Source organism: Sprattus sprattus (assembly GCF_963457725.1).
Source record: "Sprattus sprattus genome assembly, chromosome: 1".
Lineage (NCBI taxonomy): Eukaryota > Metazoa > Chordata > Actinopteri > Clupeiformes > Clupeidae > Sprattus > Sprattus sprattus.
The window spans coordinates 14,046,080-14,070,862 of record NC_137920.1 but is presented as its reverse complement, the minus strand read 5'-3'; the positions used below and the strand labels follow the sequence as shown (position 1 = coordinate 14,070,862).

At 41.8% G+C, this 24,783-nt stretch overlaps 1 protein-coding gene across 1 annotated transcript; it reads right to left on the bottom strand.

Annotated features, from left to right (window-relative positions):
* Nucleotides 1–373: 373 nt before the first annotated feature.
* On the bottom strand, nucleotides 374–23,763 carry LOC308361891 (NACHT, LRR and PYD domains-containing protein 3-like; the record flags this gene model as incomplete). Its single annotated transcript, XM_080834368.1, has 9 exons — nucleotides 23,655–23,763; nucleotides 23,399–23,512; nucleotides 22,060–22,340; nucleotides 7,156–8,923; nucleotides 6,678–6,848; nucleotides 3,230–3,400; nucleotides 2,058–2,231; nucleotides 1,511–1,557; nucleotides 374–909 (listed from the first exon to the last, which is right to left on the bottom strand). The coding sequence occupies exons 1-9, from the start codon at nucleotides 23,720–23,722 to the stop codon at nucleotides 374–376; spliced, it is 3,330 nt and encodes a 1,109-aa protein (XP_080690494.1). The 5' UTR covers nucleotides 23,723–23,763.
* Nucleotides 23,764–24,783: the final 1,020 nt, after the last annotated feature.

The following is a 24,783-nucleotide window of genomic DNA, read 5'->3' as shown; positions in this document are numbered from 1 at the left end:
CACCAGGGGCTTAGAGTATACAGTACATGTGCAAAAACAAAGAGAAATAAAAGAAACAAACAGACTGATAATATAACTTAATCTAACAGCTGAATATGCACAGCCACTACAATAGCTTGGGACAGATGCAGCAACAAACTTAACCTTAAGGAGAGCAGAATACATGATGTTGTTGCGACAATTCTTTTAACCCACACATTCAATTCAGAAAATGGACAAATTATACAAAAATACAAGATCACCATTTGAACAGTATCATCAGAACAGTGGTGTATGAATCTAATACACTTTTCACTATTTCCATAACATCACAGCATCACACATGTGTATGAATAGGAGTGGGTGTCTCCTGTCTTCCTGCCGCATGGGGAGGTCATGTGATCTGGCACAGGGACACTGAGGAGTTAGAATAAACCCTAAACCCAGGATAGAGGGGCTCAGTGAATGGGGAGTGGTATGTGTGCATGTGGGTGAGTGTGTCAGAGGAGACGCTGTAGAAGGACAGAGTGCCAGCCGGCCAGTCCAGGTACACTCCTACTCTTCTGGAGCCGCAGGAGGGGACAGGTATCTCTGTGTGCTCATTATTGTGTCTGGCAGAGTAACTGTGAGGAGAGCAGTACAGACTCCAGGACTTGTCATCATATCCCAGTACGTTGACATCATTCTGCCATTTCCTCTTGATGCTTCTATAGGCCACAGCTATAATAGCCCCATCCCCACTCCATTCAGCCTCCCAGTAGTAGCGTCCAGACAGACCCTCTCTACACAACACCTGATTCCACCTGTCAAATCTCTCTGGGTGGTCAGGATACCGCTGATCCTCTTTCACACGTGTCACCTTTCTGTTCCCCTCAGAGAGAGAGAGATTTTTGTCTGTTGTGTTTTGGTCCAGTGTGAGCTCACAGGCATCTGCAGACAAGAGGAGAGAGGAGAGAGGAGAGAGGAGAGAACAACATCATCAGAATATGGTGAGTGACAGCTGCTTCTGGCTAACACACACACACACACACACACACACACAAACACACACACATATGTTTCTCCCACTTACGTAATACAAATCTGCACTATTTAAACATGATAATACAACAAATGTAATAACTTCAGAATAAATGTAATAACTCTTTTACTTTAGCTTAGTAATTACTTTTGCAGTTACTATGTTTGTGGGAAAGTTACCATTTTGATTACATCCAATGTAAAACATTTAAAATATAGTGAAATTCTACCTGCTATATCAGTTGTACGAGTATGCTGTCACAAATGTTTGCCATCTAACGACATTTCCTCAAAATAAAAACCTTAGAGTTAATTTAATGTTTAGACTGACAGAGTGTTTTGTGTTCTTTGTCCAGATCATTAGGGCCAAGCAGACAAGTTCAAGAGTCAGTCTAAATTGAAATAATCAACAAATGAAGTATCCATTGTATTAATTTTCACAACTTATTATGCCAAGTGCAGGTTGAAGGCATCTCATTAGCTGCATTTGGAGAAACAACTGAGGACTTACATTTCTGTGCGCCTGGTCTGAGTCTGATTTCTGCACAGTTGTCCACACTAAGAATAACACACACACGCACACGCACAGAGAGAGAGAGAGATACATTTGAGATTCTAAATGTATTAACAGTACATGCAAATCTCTTGACCAGAACATCCATCTCTTTTGGTCCATTGGTTTGCACATGTACATGCCCATCCTACTTAACTAAAAGATTGCCTTAGAAGTAGCATAGAGTGTGTATTAACAGTACATGCATATCTCTTGACCAGGCTATCCATATTTTTTTCTCCAACTGTTTTATATGACCATCATACTAACATTTAACTAAAAGCTTTCCTCTCCAATCCCATCACGTTCTATATGTAGGCTTCTCCATCAGGTTGTGTATGGCATGCCGTTACTTTCTAAATCTTCAAAATAAAGTAGACTATGAAACACAGATGCAAATCTGGATTATTCAGATGAAAAGGGTAATAATGAAACTGCATGTATCATGTATGTGCAGTTTCTCTGTGCTACAGATGTAATGCATGTGCAGATTTGCTGTACATACTTAATTATCTCCAGTTTACAGACAGGATCCTCCAGTCTTGCAGATAACAGCTTCAGTCCTGATTCCCCAGGATGGTTGTAGCTCAGATCTAGCTCTTTTAGGTGGGAGGGGTTTGAAGTCAGAGCTGAAGCTAGAAATCCACAACCTTCCTCTGAGATGAGAGAACCAGACAGCCTAAGAATTAAAAACAGAGAGTGAGAGAGAAAGAGTAAGAGAGAGAGAGAGAGAGAGAGAGAGAGAGAGAGAGAGAACAAGAGAAAGAGTGTGTGTGTGAGAGAGAGAGAGAGAACAAGAGAAAGAGTGTGTGTGAGAGAGAGAGAGTTATCCCCAGAGTGACAGTCATCGTCAAATTGTCAAGCACAGTAAAGATACAGGGAGGGTGTGATTAAAAACAGCTAAAGGGACAGTCTAGTGTGGACTAAAATGACATGAGGATAGCCAATATGCATAATTGGATAATTTTTTGTTTGTTTGTTTGTTTGTTTTTATGAATTTCTGGATTAATCCATGTGTTTCCTTCCTCCCGTGCAAAATCAACATTACAAGAGTCCTACAGGGCTCTGCTGGTGAGCTCAATAAGAAGATTAAAGATTAATGGACGTATATAAGGGTATTGTTAGAAATTGGGTATGGAGGAAAGTCACTCTGTCACTAACAGTAAAAAAAAGGCCTAAAACTACCTAGTAACTAACTACCTGTGATCTAACTACCTAATAATCAAAACTAGGAAAAAACAACAAAAAATGCATGCTAAATGGTGTCTTTTGACTTGAAGATACTTAAGACTAAAACTAGTTCCTTCCAGAAAACATAGCTAAAATAGTACTTCCTTCAGTTAAACTGGGATTACAACCCAGGCTAAAATGACAAACCACATCATAAACTTCAAACAACAATGAGATTTTAAATTATAATAAAAGTCAATATAACTGAAAAAATATTAAATATTAATTAAGGCAAACTAATAGAACACACTGCACCACTTGCAAGACACTAAAATCACAAAGGACATGGATTAATGTCTAAACAGATGAGTACCAAAGAATGCAAGGGGTTTGATTCTTAATTATCTTAATAATGTGATATGATGCTAATGTCCTTCAGAAGGGCCTTCATTTGTGAAGATTCTAAAACAAGAATTTCCTGAAAGTAAGATGAATTTTAACCCCAACCTTAATATCTGCAGTTTACAGTAAGGACTGACCAGTCCCTTACACAGAAGCCAGATTCCAGAGTCTCCAAGTTCATTGTGACTCATGTCCAGCTCTGCTAGGGAGTTTACTGACTGCAGAACACAGGCCACAATCTCGCAGGATTCACCACTGAGTTTACAGTCTCCAAGTCTGTAAAACAAAACATCAGAAATTAGACCATGGTGTTCTACAACTTACAAAACATACGGTATTAATGGAAAGCAGACAATACGCGTATAATGGGACATGTGCAACAGAGCAAACCGTAAACAACTGCTCTTGTGTTTCATAAAGTTTAAATAATAATAATTACAGTAATAAAAGACAGTGTTGAATAGAGGGTCAAATCCACTCTTTCTAAATCTTAACATTTATATTTCATAAAAAAACAGGTTTAAATATACAGTCTACAATTTGGTTTGTTTTCGAGGCAATGGTTGATATTTAAATCCCCCCCCCCCAAAAAAAAATAATCACTTAGGACTCTGCAACAAACTGCACTTTGATCACTTTTATCACTTACGTTTACCACCACTTACTGCTCTACTTGCACTTCTAGGGCCCTATCTTGCACCCAGCGCAATTGACATTGTCACCGACGCATGTATCATTCCTATCTTGCACCCGGCGCACAGCGCGATTTTCCCTCCAGAGACGCGCTTCGAAATGAACTAGCGCCGACATGGGCGGGGGCGGAACAGAGAAGGCGTTTCTCTGGCGCAAGTGGTATTTTGCAGTTTCAAAACAACGCCGTGCGCCATTGACCACAAAAAAGCTGGTCTAATGTCAGAGGCGCAATGTCTAAAGTCTGTAACGCGTATTCAGAACGCTATTTTAAGGGCGCATGTGCTTGCCCGCACAGTATAGGACCTATAGGCTACACTTTACTTCTGTCGTCTACACGAGAGATTTACACCAATTTTTTGGCAAGCCATATACAAGGAAAATAGAGTATTTACCACATGAGGAAATCATTGTGATATCCATATCCAAGATGTTTTAAAAATAGGCATTCATCTAGCGTACACATTGGCCCAAATGATTCAGGTTAATTGTAATGGCGGTTCAAACCAGACTGGTTGGCCAATAGCGGCATGACAAATAGGTATATAAAGACACCTGTCTAAATGGGTTCTCCGTCAAGAGCCCGGAAACAGAGCTGAAGAAAATTTGGATATTCTAAAGACTGTCATACCGTCATGTAAGTCCATTAAGAACCTTACTAGCTGACGTACCAGTTAGGTTGCGGTTAATCGTAATTTTTGTCCATTGCGCAGTGAAATGGAATACGTCTTGGGGCAGAGGATCGGACGCCAGAGGGAGAGGGTCTACCGGCCCAGGCAGACCTACCTTGCTTTGACTGAAGAGGAATGTAGGCGAAAGCTACGCCTGACCCGTCAGGCTGTTACTGATATCTGCCATCTCCTGGCAGATGAGCTGGGGACAGACGCACACTCTCACATGCCCTCCCCGTTGCGGTGAAAGTGACAACGGCACTGCATTTGTATGCGTCTGGGTCGTTCCAGCACCCCCTCAGCTCTATTGGAGGCATTTCACAGTCTTCAATAAGTTCGGCTATACATGCAGTTACGTCAGGTCTAGTCCGACATGCTGGGGAATTCATACAATTTCCCGTAACACCCGACAGCCAAGCCCAGGCGTTCTGGGAGAAGTATGGGTTCCCTGGCGTCCTGGCGCTATAGACTGCACCCATGTTCAAATACGTGCCCCCCCAGTAAACGCACTGATTTATGTAAACCGCAAGGAAACACATTCCATAAACATCCAAACCATTTGCGATGCCACTTCACATGTCTGTCACGTTTTTGCCAACTATCCTGGCTCAAGCCACGATTCGTTCATTTTGGCAAACTCATCAATTCCGATCCTTTTCGAGGGGAATCCTCCATTTGATGGGTGGCTGTTAGGGGACAACGGCTATCCATTAAAAACCTGGCTGATGACGCCCTTTATCAACCCTGCAACAGTGCGCAAAACTAATTTCAACACAAAACACACACACACACGCAGTATTATAGAGCGCACATTTGGCATTATAAAAATGCGCTTCAGGTGTTTGGACAGGTCAGGTGGTACTTTACAGTACAGTCCTCAAAAAGTCGCAGCATTCTTTGTGGCATGTTGTGTTTTACACAACATTGCCATGAATCATGGATGTGTCAATGACATAAACGAGGATAGATTAGAGGACTTTAGAAGACGTGAGGTTGAACTGCATGTGCCGATGCCACTAAACCGAAATGCCCCAGCAGCAGCACGAGAGAGGAGAGCTCAACTTTCAGGAGCGCTACTTCCTCTATAATGAGGTAAGCAAACCATTGCCATCTCCAGTATTGCTTGAGCAAATTGCAATATTATTACCATGCATACATAACCTAGTGATTCAGTGAGGGTGAACCCAAAACATCGGAAAGTATGTTTTTGTGACTTTTATTTGAAATATGTTGGCACCAAAAAACGAATGCTAGTAACTGATAGTTCTCTCCCGGCTTTTTACGGCCCTGACAAGCACGTCGGTCTCCTCGGCTGTGAATCTATCCTGTCTTCCTCCCGGTAATTCCGCCATTAAGATAGCAAGCCGCTTTGCAATATGCGCTCCTCGCTCTTAAAGGGAATGTGAGATGACGCTCTGATTGGTTTATTGCATATTACGCCCAAACCACACCTATGGCTGAGTAACCTCCTTTGGACCAACCCATTTGACACCTGCGCTGGGCGCAAGTGTGTTTTTTCCGCCGTTAAAATACCAACTGCGCCATAGAGCCGCCCACACAGCTTATTGTGTTTGGCGCCGTCCTACTTGCGTTTCTGATCGGCAAGATAGGGCCCCTAATGTACAAATACATTACATCCTACCATAACCTCACTTTTTAAGAAAAACGTATGCTGCTGTACGTTTATCTGTATGTTCTACTTAGTGTTATGTAATGTCTTGTCTGTATGTTCTACTTAGTAATAGGAAATGTTATCTGTTGTGCCTGCGCACTTTATATGTTTCACCGTGGGAGAGTGGGAAACGTTCTATCGATTACTTTGTATGTCTTGACATACAAAGTAATTGACAATAAAGCTACTTTGACTTTGACTTTTTCCCATTTATAGAGCCTGGACTGGATAGGACTGGAGTGTTTTGGACAGACAGGAGTACCTACTCTGAGCAATTCACTGAGACAAAAAATGTATGTGATTAAAATCGTGGACTCTACCTCAGGAATACACTTATATTCCAACAAATTAATGAACAGACACTTACATAAAACAGTGGGGAGAGGGTACCATGTTTGCATTCATTCTGAGCGTTACCCACATTTCACAATGTGGTCAACTGTTGATGTTACACAGAAACGCTCCCAATGATCTGAGGCTTCAAATAATACATTATGTCAATACAACGAAGTCTACAAACCTCAAGGTTTGCAGTTTAGAGTGGGGACTAGTTAGTCCTGCAGAAATAATCTGAACTCCGACATCTCCCACAGCATTGCAACTCAGATCCAGCTGCGTCAAGGAGATAGCAGACTGCAGAGATCTCTTCACTGTTTCGCAGGACATCGTGTTAAGTTTACACCCATCAAGTCTGCAAGACAGCATGGCAAAAAACAAGTTTTACAATACACACCCTTTTATAAAACTGCAAACTTTAAAACATAAAACAAAATATCATGATCGAAGCAGATATCGTTTGTGAACACAAACATATTCAATATTTTGCGAGGAACAGTGAATAAGCTCATACTTTATTTGAACAACACTAGATGTATTTCATTGTACAAACTCACTCTACCTAAGAGGAATAGACATCCAAACCTATCTGATGTGAATTGTAGCCTATTTGTGACAAAAAATGAATTTAAGAGCATGCAATTATAAATGGTGAAACTCACTGTGCCTTTCTGAAGCACCTCAGGGCTGGGACCAGTCTCCTGCGTCCCTCATCTGATGTATTGTATGTCTTCAGGTCAAACTCATCCAGCACCTCCTCAGACATCAGAAGCATGTGGGCCAGTGCTGAACAGTGAGCAGGAGACAACTTCTGTTTTAAGCCCTTTGGTGAATTCAGGTACTCTTGAATGTCTTCATGCATGGAATGATCATTCACTTCAGATAAGCACTGCAAAAGACTGATGCATCTTTCAGGGGAGAGATCCTCTTTATTGAGGTCCTTAATGTACTGACAAATTATCTTAATGCTCCCTGAGCTGTTGTGTGTGTCGTTGAGTAGACCTTGCAGAAGTCTCTGATTTCTCTCCAGACAGATACCCATAAGGAAGCGAAGGAAAAGATCCAGGTGTCCATTCCTGCTTTCCAAAACGTTGGTTACTGCCAACTTAAGCGAATCTTCCAGGCAGAAAAAATTCCCCATGGTCTCCATCTGATTGCTGTAGGAGACAAAGATATGAAGTGCTGCCAGAAACTCCTGGATGCTCAGATGCACGAAGCAGTACACTTTGCTCTGGTGAAACACAGACTCTTCCTTGAAGATTTCAGTGCACATGCCAGAGTATACTGAAGCTTCACTGACATCAATGCCACACTCTTCCAGGTCTTCTTCGTAAAATATGACAATGCCATCCTCTAGATTCTTGAAAGCCAGTTTTGACAGCTTCAGTATAATTTCTTCTTGTGATTCCAGAAGCTGCTCTTTCTTTGGCTGTTTTCCGCTTTGATACTTCTGATTCTTTCTGGTGATCTGAATGAGTAGAAAGTGTATGAACATTTCAGTCAGTGTTTTGGGGATTTCCTGGCTGTTGTTTTGATCCAGCATCTGCTGAAGTACAGTGGCTGCAATCCAACAGAAGACTGGAATGTGGCACATGATTTGGAGACTCCTGGATGCCTTAATATGTGAGATGATTCTGCTGGCCTCATTCTCATCACTGATTCTCTTCCTGAAGTACTCTTCCTTCTGTGGGTCATTGAACCCTCGCACTTCTGTCACCTGGTCAATGCACAGAGCAGGAATTTGACTGGCTGCTGCTGGTCGTGAGGTTATCCAGATGTGTGCAGAGGGAAGCTGACTTCCCTGAATGAGGCTCGTCATCAGAACATCCACTGATGATGGCTGTTTTAAATCAGATATCATGTTCTGTTGGAAATTCAGAGGAAGTCGACTCTCATCCAAACCATCAAAGATGAACACAACCTGACAGTCTTTGTATTCTTCCCCATTCCTCAGTTCCTTCAGTTCAGGATGGAAGGCAAGCAGGAGCTCGTGAAGACTATACTGATCATCTCTGACCAAATTCAGCTCACGGAAAGGAAGGGGAAATATAAAGTCTGCATTCTGATTGGCTACCCCATCTATCCAATCAAGAATGAACTTCTGCACTGACACTGTTTTTCCAATGCCAGCAACACCTTTGGTCATCACAGTTCTGATGTTCCTCTCCTGTCCAGGTAAGGGCTTGAAGATGTCATTGCAGTTGATTGCTACGTCTTCTGTGGTTTGTGCTCTGGATGCTGACTCTACCTGCCAAACCTCATGTTCCTTATTCACCCCTTCACTCTCTCCCTCTGTGATGTAGAGCTCTGTGTAGATCTTATTGAGGAGTGTCTCAGCTCCTGGTTTGATGATACCTTCAGATATGTTCTCGAACCTCCTCTTCAGACTGGCTTTATGCTTCTCTATAACTCTCCTCAGGACCTCATCAGCTGTTTATCATGGACGAAAATCAACAAAGAAGCCACTCTCCCTCACTCACAACATTCAAGTCCCGCCTCAAAACGTACCTCTTCACCCAAGCCTATGATCTTCCCTATCCCTAGCCACCATTACCCAACTGCCTACACTTCTACCCCCTGTTACATCTCAAAACTCTGTTTTCTTTTTGTGCTGTGTATGCTTGTGTTGTCCCCCCCTGTCTGTAATACCCCCCCCCCCCTTTTCTTTGCCTGTAAATGTAAATGTCTTCTGCTTGTACTGTCCCCCCGTCTGTACTACCCCCCCCCCCCCCCCCCCCCTCCTCTATGACTCTGTAATCTGCGACTTTGGGTATCTGATAAAGCGCAATACAAAATAAAGATATTATTATTATTATTATTATTATTAGTATCATGTGTTTGATGAATCACAATATTGATTCTTATCTGTGATTGCTTCAGCCAAATCATAATTGACATTCCACACACAAATATACATTGTCTTTTCACTGCTGTTGCTCCTTACACATTATAATGGTAATTGTATGATCTGCTGTAGAGCTACACTCTAAAACCCTGTGTGATAATCTAGAACAGGGATAGGGTCCGTGTTTCCCCACGGACCCTATTCTCAGAAGCTCCGGACGCTACTTCCTGCTTGCTAGGCTTGCTACCGAGTCATGCTGTCTAGCCCCGGAACGCTTATCTGCTTTGTACTGCTAAGTATCCCAGTGACTGCGCTCACTACCACTACCTTTCACATTACATCGAATCTGGGAATTCTCTCTCTCCCCCCCCTATTTCCTGTCCCTCTCAGCTAACGCCTAGCTGGCCATGGCGTCTCATTCGACCGCTGTCCACTGCCCAACATGTAATATGTTTAGCGACTCTCTAACAACTTATACTTGCACCAAGTGTAGGCTACTGGCAAGCTTCGATGAGAGGATATCTCTACATGAGTCACGTCTCCTCAACATAGACTTTATTACTTCGTTAACCCAACCTAGCGAAATTCAGCATGCAGATCTAACATTAACCGACGCTACTCTGCCTCCTTGCTCGCCCGTGTTAACACTGCAACTCAAACCCCTCAATAAATGGGTGACTGTAAAACGAGGAAGTAGTAGAAGACATTCAAAGCCTGTATCACACTCGTATCCCATCCTAACTTAAAACCGTTTCTCTCCCTTTATTACCACCGATACTGATGATAAAGTTCTCGTTATTGGTGACTCCACCCTGAGGCATATTCAACTCGCAACCCCGTTACAAACATTGAACTGTATACTGGGAGCTAGAGCAAATTACATCGAATCCCACTTAAAACTAATCGCTGATCGGAGATTCTCTAAAATAATTATTCACACAGGCGTAAACGATGTCCGCCTACGGCAATCGGAAACCACCGAGCTAAATTTTATATCGTTATTCGCTACCGCAACACAAATGGCAGACTCTGTAGTGTGTTCTGGCCCTATGCCTATCAACCACGGCGACGAAATGTACAGTAGACTATCGGCAGTTAATAACTGGCTAGCAGTATGGTGCTCACACAATAACGTAGATTTTATAAATAACTGGCCAACTTTTTGGAGGAAGCCTGGGCTACTACAGAAATATGGCATCCACCCCTCTAAAGAGGGTGCTAGACTCCTTTCTCAAAACTTAAAACACCACCTAGCCCAAACGTACTACTGACAACCAATAACTAGAACTGGAAGGCAGACCTATTACCCCACACTAACTCCTGCTGCACCAGTACACTCTCTGCCCATATTAAACCACATACAAACGGTATCTATACTCAGAACACATAAGCCCAACGCAACTCACACTAGAAGAAGCATTAATCAGGAAAACCTAATTAAGATACCAACCTTATCAGCACAAAATGAAACTTGCACAATACTAAAACTGGGCCTTATTAACATTCGGTCCCTAACATCAAAAGGTGCACTTATAAATGAGCTGATAACAGACAACAACATCCAAATACTTTTCCTAACTGAAACCTGGCTAAAACCAGATGAATTCATAGCCTTAAACGAATCTACCCCTCCAAGCCATGTTAACTGCCACATCCCCCGCAGCACTGGACGTGGAGGTGGAGTTGCTACAATTTCCCTCGCTAATCTATGTATTTCCCCAAGACCTCAATTTAAATTTGCATCATTTGAAGTCCACGTACTTAATCTTATTCATCCAAACTCAAAAGCCACTAACCCGGTCACTCTTGTGACACTATATAGACCTACAGGTCCCTACACTGAATTTGTATCCGAATTTTCCGATTTCCTATCCGCCCTGATTGTAAATTCTGATAAAATCCTGATAGTGGGAGATTTTAATATCCATATGGATAATGAAAATAATAGCCTTACAATTGCATTCCAATCACTGATAGACTCTATCGGGTTCTCACAGCATGTAAACACACCAACTCACTACCATACCATTGACCTTGTATTAACGCATGGCCTAGAAATTGACCACCCTATAGTTCTACCCCAAAATACTACCCTCTCGGACCACCACTTATTACATTCAACATGAAATTAGAACTCCGTCCAACATCGGAAATTACCCACTTCTACAGCCGAATTTATATCAAAACTACCTGTCGCCCTCACCTCAGCTCCTACCACTGGCAAAGTAAATGGCATATGCACTTCCCCACCTTATATCGACCTACTAACTGAAGGCGTCATACATGCGTTGCACTCAACCCTCGACGCTGTTGCACCACTAAAAAAGAGAATAAGAAAACTGAAAAAACTAGCCCGATGGTACACTGATAAGACTCGCACACTCAAACGAACCACACAAAAACTAGAAAAAAAATGGTACTCCACCAAACTTCTGGCGTGGAAGGATAGTCTTCTAAGATATAAACGAGTACTCTCTCCTAGTTGCTAAGCGACTTACTTCTTTCCTACAACAAAACAAAATTGAAGAAACCCTCCAATCCGGTTTTAGGGCCCACCACAGCACTGAAACGGCCTTAGTCAAAGTCTTAAATGACCTACTAATCGCATCTGATCATGGGTGCACCTCAATACTAGTTCTCCTAGACCTTAGTGCTGCTTTCGACACTATAGATCATCTGATCCTGTTACAGAGACTTGAACATCACGTTGGCATCAAAGGCTGTGCCCTATCTTGGTTTAGATCTTACCTCTCTGATCGCCATCAATTTGTTCATGTCCATGAGAAGTCGTCAAATCACACCAGAGTAAGCTACGGTGTCCCACAAGGCTCTGTCCTTGGACTACTGCTTTTTTCCCTTTATATGCTACCCTAAGGTGCTGTCATAAGGAAACATGGCATTAACTTCCATTGCTATGCTGACGACACCCAACTCTACCTATCAATGAAACCTGATGAAATTGTACATCTACCCAAGATAGAAGCTTGCCTCCATGATGTAAAATCTTGGATGACTAACAACTTTCTGCTCCTCAACTCTGATAAAACTGAGGTTATGCTTGTAGGCCCCGATCAACTGAGAACTACACTGTCTACCCATCTACCCACACTCAATGGCTTCCCAACACCCAACACTACCATCAAAAGCCTTGGCGTAACTATCAACCAAGACTTCCTACTTGACACACACATAAAACAGATCTCAAAGACATAATTTTTTCATTTACGCAATATTGCCAAAATTAGAAAGGTCCTATCCCTCCTAGATGCAAAAAAACTAATCCATGCATTTATTACTTCCCGCCTCGATTACTGTAATGCTCTCCTGTCCGGATGCATCATTAACACAATAAAGAGCCTTCAACTTATACAGAACGCTGCTGCTCGTACACTCACCAGAACTAAAAAATATGAACACATCTCACCGGTACTCGCTTCGTTGCATTGGCTCCCCGTCAAAAGTAGAATCGATTTCAAAGTACTCCTGCTAACATATAAAGCCCTAAACGACCTGGCTCCAAACTACCTCAAGGAATTAGTCGTCCCCTATTGCCCTTCAAGGCTAGCCTGACGATGTCATACTCATGATTCTAGTCAGAATATGAGTCTGATACCGGACCTTTGGGCTGTGATTATGGGGCGTGTTTCAACGAACCAGGAAAGAAAATGCCTATTCGCTGAATTGGATACCTAGAACCAATCAGAGCAACGTAGTAGCCTATTACCATCTGATAGATTAAACTTTTACCTGATCCCTAGGAAGGACGGCAAAAACATCTTTTCAATGACAAATGCCTTAATCGCGTTTCTCTGTTCCTCTTTCAAAATGAATGCGCTGTCAATGTCTGTTGAGATATGCCTGCTCACGTTAATTAATTAGCATTAAGGCTACAAGCTACAGTTTATTTCGATGGGTTTTTTGTGTACACGTTAGCAATGATATAACAATAATGGTCTAGAGAACTTTAGTTAAGACAAACAATACTCTGTAACATTCGTGTTGCACATGCACAACTAACCGAGTCAATGTAGACATTAAAAAGTCGTGTAGATAGCTTAATTCACATAAAATATTCCCCACTAAGCACCCGAGACGCGGCCATCTTGGTCGGAGTTCGAATCTACCGGTTAATTCAACTCAAGCGTTGGTATCTGTCCATCAACGTATAAAGCCCGCCCTGCCAATTTGATTGGTCCGGTTTGATCCTACCGATGAAACTCTCTCCCAATTAACCCAGAGCCAGACCAAATCTCCCTGACAAAAATTTTTGTGGGCGGGGTTTGGGCTGGTATCCAGGCTACTTCAAGGCTGCTCCGTTCCCAGAGTGCAGGCCTCCTGGTAATTCCAAGAATATCAAAAACCACAATAGGAGGCAGAGCCTTTAGCTACTGAGCACCCCTCCTCTGGAATAACCTCCCTGCCTCCATCCGAGATGCAGACACCGTACCTATATTCAAATCAAAGCTTAAGACAATCCTCTGTAATGCACCCTATAGCCAAAAGTAATTGCGTCAACAAACCCATCACCTGTTGCGCTAGCCAAAAGTGTATCCTGTTTGCTGAGTGGATGCATGTGCGGCCCCGGCATAACAGCTTATACTTCAATGTAACGAACAATACAGCCTCTCGGTTTGTCCAAACCATCATCTCACCGTCTCAAACCTTGCCGAGTGGATGCATGTACGGCCCAGGCATAAATAAATAAAACGTAAGAAGAACAATAGTGTGCTTGCACTAATAACAAATGCCAGCATTACTAAATATATCTTCCCCCTTTCTCTCTCTCTCTCTCCTTCCATATCATATTGCTTTTGCCTAAAATAACACTGATAAAATAGCCATATTGCCTACTGTTAAATCTATTACCCAAATGCATCTCCCTATCTGTTTCTGAAATTGATGTCTACTAACATAAATGTTCTCTCTCCCCTATAGCATGTTCCAATCGCTGATGGAAGTGGAACTATCGCTCCTCACCCCCACCACTCTGCACGTAGTCTCTCCACCTGGTCTACCTGGAGAAACCCTCGGCCAATCGCACCCACCGTCACTGCATTGCCGTACACCTACTCTACCCAATACCCTATGCTAGCATTTATATACAATATACATTATTGCCACCACCGAAATGTTTCTTTGTCCCCACATCCCTTACCCCTGTAACAGTAACCCTATTGGCACAGTAATCTGGTCTTTTTGTCCCCACATCCCTTACCCCTGTAACAGTAACCCTATTGGCACAGTAATCTGGTCTTGCCTGTATCATGTATTTACCACCAGATGTCTGTATACATATTATGTCCAGTGACCAAATGCTGGCTGTGTATAACCCCTGTTGCTTCCTTTCCTCTTCTGCCACACAACCCTTCCCCTTCCCCCTTCCCCCGTCCCACCTTCCTGTCTCCACCCGGCCGACCTCAAGCAGATGGGTCCCCCCTTATGTGCCGTGGTTCTGCTTAAGGTTTCTTCCTGCCCAACAGGGAGTTTTTCCTTGCCCCTGTTGCCGTTGTGCATGCACTAAGGGGGCGCTATACAAATAAAATTGAATTGAATTGAATTGAAATCTTTCTCCTACCAAGAGCCATGTGGGTATTTACAGAGATATTAGGGGTCCTACATGACTACACTTAGCCTTCTTTAAAACATTAGTCACAGTTATGATGTTGTCGTTATACATAATATGCTAATAATGTATCCATACATGTATTATAATAATGCATAATTCTACAAACGCATTCACAAATTCTCCCACTGAATAGCAAACAGAATAAAGTCAATGATGTAATGTATATAATTTCATATTCCTGTGTAAATGCTATATGGCCCAGAGGCTATACGTTTCCCGACACGTGGTCTAGATGATCTTAACCCTCATGCTGTGTTTGCAACATGGTTAGACTTGTCGAGGTACTGGTCATAATTGACCAGACTGATATAAATGTCGGTAATGTTTTTTAAAAACATTTAATTTAGATTTAGGGTTAGAGTTTTACATTAGAATTTAAACCTTTCTAACCATGCAGATAATCGTTTGACAAGTTTTAAAGAGATGTACTGCTCAGTTTTATTTAAAATAACGGAAATTCCAAGAATACTGGAACATACATACAACTAGTACAAATCCAAATCTCAGGATTATCAATGTTTTTAAAAATTGTTAAACAATTAAGGCGAGACACTACAGGTGAATAGGGTAAAAATCTTAAATAATAGGTATCACCATGAGTTGTTTACTCATGTTTAGATGAGAAAAAAATGTATTACAAGTTTTTAGTTTTTTGATGTTTGAATATGCAAATTAGGCATTATCTCATTAAATATGCGCTAATTTGCATAATGTTTAAAAGGAAAAATCTGATCATGGGATGAAGCCAGGTTAAAAATTCCTTTTCCCTTTTGTTGGCATATTAGATGGGAAAAAAAATTACAGAGGGATTTATGGATATCTACTTTTGTTTTCCTGTAAATCAGAAAAGACTGTCAATAGCCTTAAAAAAAATCATTTTCGGCATGTTTTTGGGGATATAGTGTCATATAATTCAGGCTAAGAATAATATATTTACAAATCCCTCTGTAAATGTCTTCATAATATAGTTGGGTACAAGACTGGAAAGCTTGGTAGATATCGGTTGAACTGAAGTGGAGATTTTTTTCCTTGGAGTTTGACAAAAAACACATTTTGAGAAAATCGCACTTAAAGATTCCAGGAAGTATCAAGCCATACCACGTGATGCGTCTGAACGAATCACGTTATCAGAAACCACCGCAAACCAATGAAATTGCGTCTTTAGGTTTAAAGCCCCGTTTTTGCTAACATCATTGGTTACTGCTGGAAAGGAAATGTCCTTATTTGGAGTACATAGCGTTGTGTGGGAGAAACGTAGCTTTTCAACCATACCAAACATGTCAGGCATCAGAAAGCCGATATACTGCACGTTACGTTAGAATGCTAACTTTCCAGGAAACCTAGGAGAATGCTGACGCCGCGAACAGACAAAATGTGAATAAATATACACATTAATGTATAATAAGGATATTTTCTTTATGCTAGTATGAAAGATTACATGTTTAGGGAGTGAACTAGCTCAAAATCTCAAAATTGACCACTGCTGAAAAAAACGATGTTTTTGCCTGCCGTGTCTCGCCTTAACAACACATAAAGGGCCCTATCTTGCCGATCAGAAACGCAAGTAGGACGGCGCAAAACGCATGTAGCTGTGTGGGTGGCTCTATGGCGCAGTTGCTATTTTAACGGCGGAAAAAACACACTTGCGTCCAGCGCAAGTGTCAAAAGGGTTGGTCCAAAGGAGGTTACTCAGCCATAGGTGTGGTTTGGGCGTAATATGCAATAAACCAATCAGAGCGTCATCTCACATTCCCTTTAAGAGCGAGGAGCGCCTATTCCATAGCGACTTGTTATTATAATGGCGGAATTACCTGGAGGAAGACCGTGAGGCCACCAGAACGTGTATTACCAGAAGCAATCACGGCAATATTTTCCCATGCTTGTTTGGAGAAATGATTCTACTTTTCATTTCTTGTTTGTATTTTTTCAGTTACTAGCATTCGTTTTTTGGTGGCAACATATTTGAAATAAAAGTCACAAAAACATACTTTCCGATGTTTTGGGTTCACCCTCACTGAATCACTAGGTTATGTATGCATGGTAATACTATTGCACCCATCGGCACATGCAGTTCAACCTCACGTCTTCTAAAGTCCTCTAATCTATCCTCATTTATGTCATTGACACTTCCATGATTCATGGCAATGTTGTGTAAAACACTGGTGGGGCACGTATGTGAATACGTATGCTTAGCCCTCTCTTGGCTGTCGGGTGTTACGGGAAATTTTATGAATTCCCCAGCATGTCGGACTAGACCTGACGTAACTGCATGTATAGCCAAACTTTTTGCAGACTGTGATAGGGACACTGTGCGTCTGTCCCCAGCTCATCTGCCAGAGAGAGAGCGAGTGAGTGAGTGTGAGTGTGAGTGTGAGTGTGTGTGTGTGTGTGTGTGTGTGTGTGTGCATGTGCGGCCAGCCACTGATCAGGCTCTCCCAGTGGTGTAGTCCAGGGTATACGCAGGTACCCACTTATTTTTCAGTCAGCATTGAGTATACCCACTTCTCAAAACAGGGTGTTTATCCTGTGCTGTATGGGCTGCTTAAAAATAAATAAGAGTATACCCACTTCTCCAAGGACCACTACTTCACTGGGCTCTCCTCTCTTCCGATCTCTCCCTCTCCCTCCCTTTTCTCCTTATCTCGCTGCAGACTGTGATATGGACAGTGTGCGTGTGTCCCCAGCTCATCTGCCAGGAGATGGCAGACATCAGAACCGCCATTACAATTAACCTGAATCATTTGGGTCAATGTGTATGCTAGATGTATGCCTATTTTTAAATTATCTTGGATATGGATATCACAATAATTTCCTCATGTGGTAAATACTTTATTTTCCTTGTAATTATATATGGCTTGCCAAAAAATTGGTGTAAATCTCTTGTGAAGACGACAGAAGTAAAGTGTAGCCTATAGGTCCTATACTGTGCGGGCAAGCACATGCGCCCTTAAAATAGCGTTCTGAATACGCGTTACAGACCTTAGACATTGCGCCTCTGACATTAGACCAGCTTTTTTGTGGTCAATGGCGCACGGCGCACGGCGTTGTTTTGAAACTGCAAAATACCACTTGCGCCAGAGAAACGCCTTCTCTGTTCCGCCCCCGCCCATGTCGACGCAAGTTCATTTCGAAGCGCGCCTCTGCAGGGAAAATCGCGCTGTGCGCCGGGTGCAAGATAGGAATGATACATGCGTCGGTGACAATGTCAATTGCGCTGGGTGCAAGATAGGGCCCAATGTATGCAGAAAATATATATCATATAATATTTCATTTTAAAAACACTAGCATCTTTAGTCAAACATGACAAAATGACCAAACACTATTGATACACTTTGATGTTGCAATGGAATGTATTTTCTGTGTATAAAAGCACATAAATGTGTTATCAGTGTAAGAACATCCGCAAAATCAATAATGACAATGAAAATAACTTCATATTATGTTTTTTTTCTGGCTCCTTTAGGAAAAATCTTTCTATTTTTGTACGGCTCTGTCAGCTGAAAAGGTTTCTGACCCCTATCTTATAAGGTACTCCAGTAACACTTTCTATGAAGTTTGCGCCTGTAGGTAAAACCGGGGTTGTTACAATAGTTTAATTAAATCAGTCTCATAAAATTTAATAATCATTAATTTTAGTAATTCATATTTAATAATTAATTTACTATAATGATGAAAACTCTAGCTGTACCACTATGCTACAGTCTTAGTATAATATTACAACACTAACGTATTACAATTAAAATACAAGTCTATAACACTTCATGGATAACTAGACAAGTGAAGGCAATCAAGAGTATCTGGTTGGCGTAAAATGGCTTTCAGTGGAATATTGGAACAATAACAGGCAAGACAATTGTTTAAGTAAAAGTAAACAATTTATTAAAAGTAACAAAAGGTAATTAATGGTCAATAATGAATCAGATATACACCGCATTCCACATTATTACGCAAATTACACTTTGCTCAGATTTTCCTTAATAGTAATGCACATACAGTCAGTATAATTTTCAAGTCATCAACTTTTAGAGTATAATTCAAATTTTATTGAACAAACCTCCCAATGATAACAGTATTTTTAAAAAAAATAAAAAACTCAAAATGCAGTGTTCCAAATTATTATGCAGAGTTTCAAAGTCTCAGAGTTTCAAGATATTTTATAGGTTGTAAAGAACTCAAAATTGTCATTTGTTAAATTTGCAGCATTAGGAGGCCATATTTACTGAAATCAAAAAAAGTTTTAATCAAAAACATCTTAACAGGTCAAGTTACATGTTAACATAGGACCCCATCTTTGATATCAACTTCACAATTCTGGCATCCATTGAACTCATGAGTTCTTTGATTGTTTTCTGCTTCAATGTCTTATCAGGATGCCAAATAGCCTCCCAGAGCACCAGATTGGGTGTGAACTGCCTTCCAACCACATAGATCTTTTGCTTGATGATGCTCCAAAGGTTCTCAATAGGGTTAAGGTCAGGGTAAGATGGGGGCCACACCATGAGTTTCTCTTCTTTTATGCAAAGAATACCTCTGGGGCATTGGCTGCTATAGCCAATGCCCCAGAGGTATTCTTTGCAGCATGAGGGGGTGCATTGTCATGCATAAATATGACTTTGCTATGGAAGGCGCGGCTCTTCTTTTTGTACCACGGAAGAAAGTGGTCAGTCAGAAACTCTACATACTTTGCCGAGGTCATTTTCACACCGTTGGGGACCCTGAAGGGGCCTACCAGCTCTCTCCCCATGATTCCGGCCCAAAACATGACTCCGCCACCTCCTTGTTGACGTGTTAGCCTTGTTGGGACATGGTGGCTATTCACCAACCATCCACTACTCCATCCATCAGGACCATCAAGGGTTGCACGGCACTCATCCGCAAACAAAACAGTTTGAAAGTTAGTCTTTATGTAGACCTGAGCCCACTGCAACCTTTTTTGCTTGTGAGCTGAGTTGAGGGTTGGCCGAATAAGGTTTAAGGACACTTGCAAACCTCTTGAGCATCCTACATCCTGAAGTTCGTGGGACTCCAGAGGCACCAGCGGCTTCAAACACCTGTTTGCAGCTATTCAATGGCATTTTAGTGGCTGCTCTCTTGACCCTACGCATTTGTTTGGCAGAAATATTCCTTATCTTGCCTTGTCTGAACGAACCCACCTGTGCTGTGAATCAGTGACAAATATTTTCCCCGTCCAATGATCATGCGCAATTCTTTTGGAAATATCCAATGTTGTGATACCTTGACCAAGGTATTGCACTATTTGCCGCTTTTCAGCAGCAGAGAGATCCTTTTTCTTCCACATTTTGCTTGAAACATGTAGCTTGCTTAATAATGTGGAACATTCTTCTTGTGTAGTTTTCTTTTGATTTGGCTCACCTATCAAACTAATTATCTCAGGTGTCTGAGATTGATTTCAATCATTCAATTAGCCCTGAGACACAATATTACCCATGACTTTAATTGAAAAACTAAAAAATGAATGTTTATGACCCTTCAATCCAATTTGCATAATAATGTGGAACGCGGTGTAATCACTTAAACACTGGAGTAAAACAATTGAGTAAGGCACAAAGTGGAATTGGGATGAGGTAGTTTGTCTCCGGAATGCAGAGGAGGAGGCGTTAGCTTCCCGTCTCTGTCTGTGTGTGTGTGTGTGCGTGTGTGTGTGTGTGAGAGAGAGAGGGTGCGTGCGTGTGTGAGCGGGTGCGTGTGTGGGTATGCGCAGTTGCGAGTTAACGCGGTCGCACGCTCAATGGAGAGATGGGGAGAAGTGAGAGGGAGACTATGCGCGTGCGCACAGGTGATAAGCAGCTAAAGAGCGTGATTTGAAGGATGCGCAGACACGAATTAACTTTGGCTGCGGGACCGAAATCTGAGCTCTTTGTTTCTTACGCGCCAACTTCGTTGGGGGAAGGGGCGCAGAGTAAATAGTGTTAACAAAGGAATTTCTTGTCTTAAGGACTAAATCTAAGCTAGGCCTTAATTTAACACAACATATTCCACAACACTGAAATCACGATGTGCGTGTGTGTCTGTTCAGGTGGTGATGCAAAAGGGAGTTAGGGAGAGAGAGAGAGAGATAGACGTGCATGCACTATCTAATTAAAAGCAATAGAACCAAGCAAGATTATAAACGGTCAAAGACCGTGTAGATTGTGAATTTAAGATTGCATTTAAATCTCAATGAAACAAAATAACAATACTTCTCACATAGATTAAAACATACATATAAAACAAAATTCTGCCCAGATATTTAGCCTTACTTCGATCGCTCTTGCGTAGCGACCAAGATGTTTTCTGCCGGACTTCCGTGGAGCAGCGCGGAGCACAGGCTTCGTGGAATGTCCCGGGGCCTTCTGCTTCTTCTCGTCAGATGAAGCCCTCGGACGGCCTTGAGGTCGTCAGTGGAGAAACGAAGGATGAATGGTCGTCGACGTTGAATGGATGAGAAGGGAGCCGGTCGCCTTGCTCGTATTCAAACAAAACTGCTGGGCTGCAGTATATAGTACTATCGATATAAACTCAGGTTGCAACTAAACGATTTCAAATAGTTTAGAACTTTGATCAGAAGTTCTGAAGGCTATGATTCGTCGTGTCGTCCTTTGTCCTGATGAAGAATTCTTTAGAGGGTTTGGTATCTCTATTTTGAATGGTAGTTCGATGAAAGACCAAACGAGAGAGAGAGTGAATTTGAGGCTTGCCGCTGTTTATATGGGGAAAACGCGTCATTCTTTTTATCACCTTTGCCGTGACCATACAGAGCATGAGAAGAGTAGATAAGGGAATTGAAGAGATAAGGGAACTCTGGGTAATGAAGTCTGTGGTGTAATGTAGTCTATAGTGTGACCACCTACACACCTATAAGGCCCTATAAGGGCATTAATAATGCATTTTAAAGTAGCTATAAGTCATTGTAACACTCATTATAATTATGTATATGTCTTCACAATGACTCTTTATGATACATTGTCTCAGTTCATTATAAATGGTTATAATTTTAAGACAGAATAATGCATTATAAATATATGATCATTCAAAAGTGTAACCGCTACTCCTTCATCAGATCTCATAAAAGTAAGAACATCAGGAAACCCTCACCTGGTTTAATCCTTCTGTCTAGTGTGTGTTCAGTGTGCTGTCTGCTGCTTTCTACCATGTCTGTGTGTTCATCCAGAAGAGGCTGTAGAGGAGGTTGAGTTCTGCATGTCTTTACACACTGGGGACAGGCTTGGTCTCCTGGTAGTCCAGGCTTCTCCCAGTAGCTGCTGATGCACTGCCTGCAGAAACTGTGTCCACAGGTGGTGATGACTAGGTCCCTCAGTACCCTCTCACATACTCCACACCTGGACTGATCCTGGGTCAGATCAGCACTCAGTTCGCTGCAGACACAGAACATGGAGCAGAACTAGTAAACAAGGGATAGTTAATGTAGAAACATTTAGATCAGTACTGCAGAGACATAACATGAAGAACACTTATTATTTGACTAATGAAGAAACTAATTTTAGTGTCTTAAGGTTTTTACCCATGGTGGAGATAATTCATTAATACCCTCACATAAAAGCAGACTGGACTACATTTCACTTCAGCAAATATAATAATATGTCAATTTTCACCAATTAGTGTGACGTCCAGGCACCAGTACAATCATGGAATCCCAACCCTGATGAACTGGATGTGATTCATTTCAGGAATTTGAGAAATACCTGGACGCTGAATTGTATAATTTGCCAGTTTTTACCAATTAGTGCACCTGAAGAGCTGGAGACTTTCTTTGGAATGTCTGTCTACATGGCCTGCCTTAGGTGCATACAAATTAAAATGAGCCAACAAGACAGGAGTATCAATCAGCTGACTCAATGTGAATATAGTCAGTGTGGATGTGACAGCAGAGGAAAAGAAGAATCTCCTGTGGCAAGGAGAAGTAAGGTATTGGCATTGTAGAGTAAGGTATTGGCACTGCGTCACAAGCAGTTCCACGCTTGTCTGAATCATTTACAAGTAGAACTCCCTTACACCTTGATAGGTACTTCAATGTCTGTTAATCTTTATGATATAATTAGGGTGAATGGAAATTCAGCTACTTTCACCCTCATGAAAAAAGAGTGCCAAAGAGTGCCAAGTGTGGTTACTTAATATGGGCAATGTAGACATCAGCGACCACATGCTTAGTTATAAAAATGCTTAGTTATTAAAGTTTCAGGTGTTGCTAAGCAACATATTCCATGCTGACTTCATGTGTTCATGCAGAGGAGGCCTCAACACACTGCAGACTCAGAAGAAAAGAAATGTGTGTCACATGTGCATTTCCGTGTTTGTGTGTGTGTGTGTGTATGTGTGTTTGTGTGTGTGTGTGTGTGTGTGTGTGTGTGTGTGTGTGTAGAATTGGATGTGACAACACTGTCTTGTTTGAATAAATCATATAAAAACTACTCACTTTAGACCTGATGGAACTGGTTCACTACTGAAATTGAGTGGCGGTTCCATGGACTGATCACTCTTCAATGACACACAACTGGGCACTGGGGATGGAGGTCTGTGTGTGTGTCGTCTACTAACACAAGGAGACACAAGAGACCAATCAGAAAAGTGTGTGTGTGTGTGTGTGTGTGTGTGTGTGTGTGTGTGTGTGTGTGTAGAATTGCATGTGACAACACCGACATGTTTGAATTAATCATATAAAAACTACTCACTTTAGACCTGATGGCACTGGTCCACTGCTGAAGTTAAGAGGTTCAGGCATGGACTGGTCACTCTTCATGGACACACAGCTGGGCACTGGAGATGGAGGTCTGTGTGTGTGTCGTCTACAAAACACACAGAGACAAAAGAAACCAATCAACATAGACTAATTTCTCTGTGGATGTGTTTACACTTAATGTTATAACAATATCTGCACCAATGTCTGTCGGTCTGTCTGTCTGTCTGTCTGTCTGTCTGTCTGTCTGTCTGTCTGTCTGTCTGTCTGTCTGTCTGTCTGTCTGTCTGTCTGTCTGTCTGTCTGTCTGTCTGTCTGTCTGTCTGTCTGTCTGTCTGTGTCTGTCTGTGTCTGTCTGTGTCTGTCTGTCTGTGTCTGTCTGTGTCTGTCTGTGTCTGTCTCTCACTCACAGTGTGTGTCTGTTCCACAGTCCAGTATTTTTACTAAATTTTAAAACTATAGAATCTATGGTTGGGCATTTGTTACACTGGTTAGATTAGGCTATTGGGTATGAGTGTTTGCATGTGACAGAGAGAGAATTAGTTGCCAAAATGCACTTAAATCCCAGACAGTTATTATAGATAGATTATTAAATGGAAATTTCTCTCCACTGCCAGTTATAACCAGCCTGACAATGCCATACTCATAATTCGAGTCAGAATATGAGTCTCATACTGCTCCATTGAGCTATGATTATGGGGCGTGTTTCAACAAAAAATGCCTCTTCACTCAATTGGATACCTAGAACCAGTCAGAGCAACGTAGTATGGCCATCTGATACATTAATCGTTTACCGGATCCCGTAGGAAGGACGGCAAAAACATCTTTTCGATCGACAAATTCCTTGATCGCGTTTCTCTATTAATCTTTCAAAATGAATGCGCTGTCAATATCTTTTTAAACAGACTTGAATCCCCACATTTCAGCTCTCCAGCGGCAGCCATGTTTGCTGAAAACGAATTCAACTCAAGCGTTGGTGACGTAGTTGACTACGTTATGGTTGATCATCTGTCCATCATCGTATAAAGCCCTTCCTGACACTTTGATTGGCTGTATTGCTTTTGGTCGGCAATAATTTTTCCCCAACGGAGCGATGCCAGACCGAGCTTCCAGACCTCAAATGT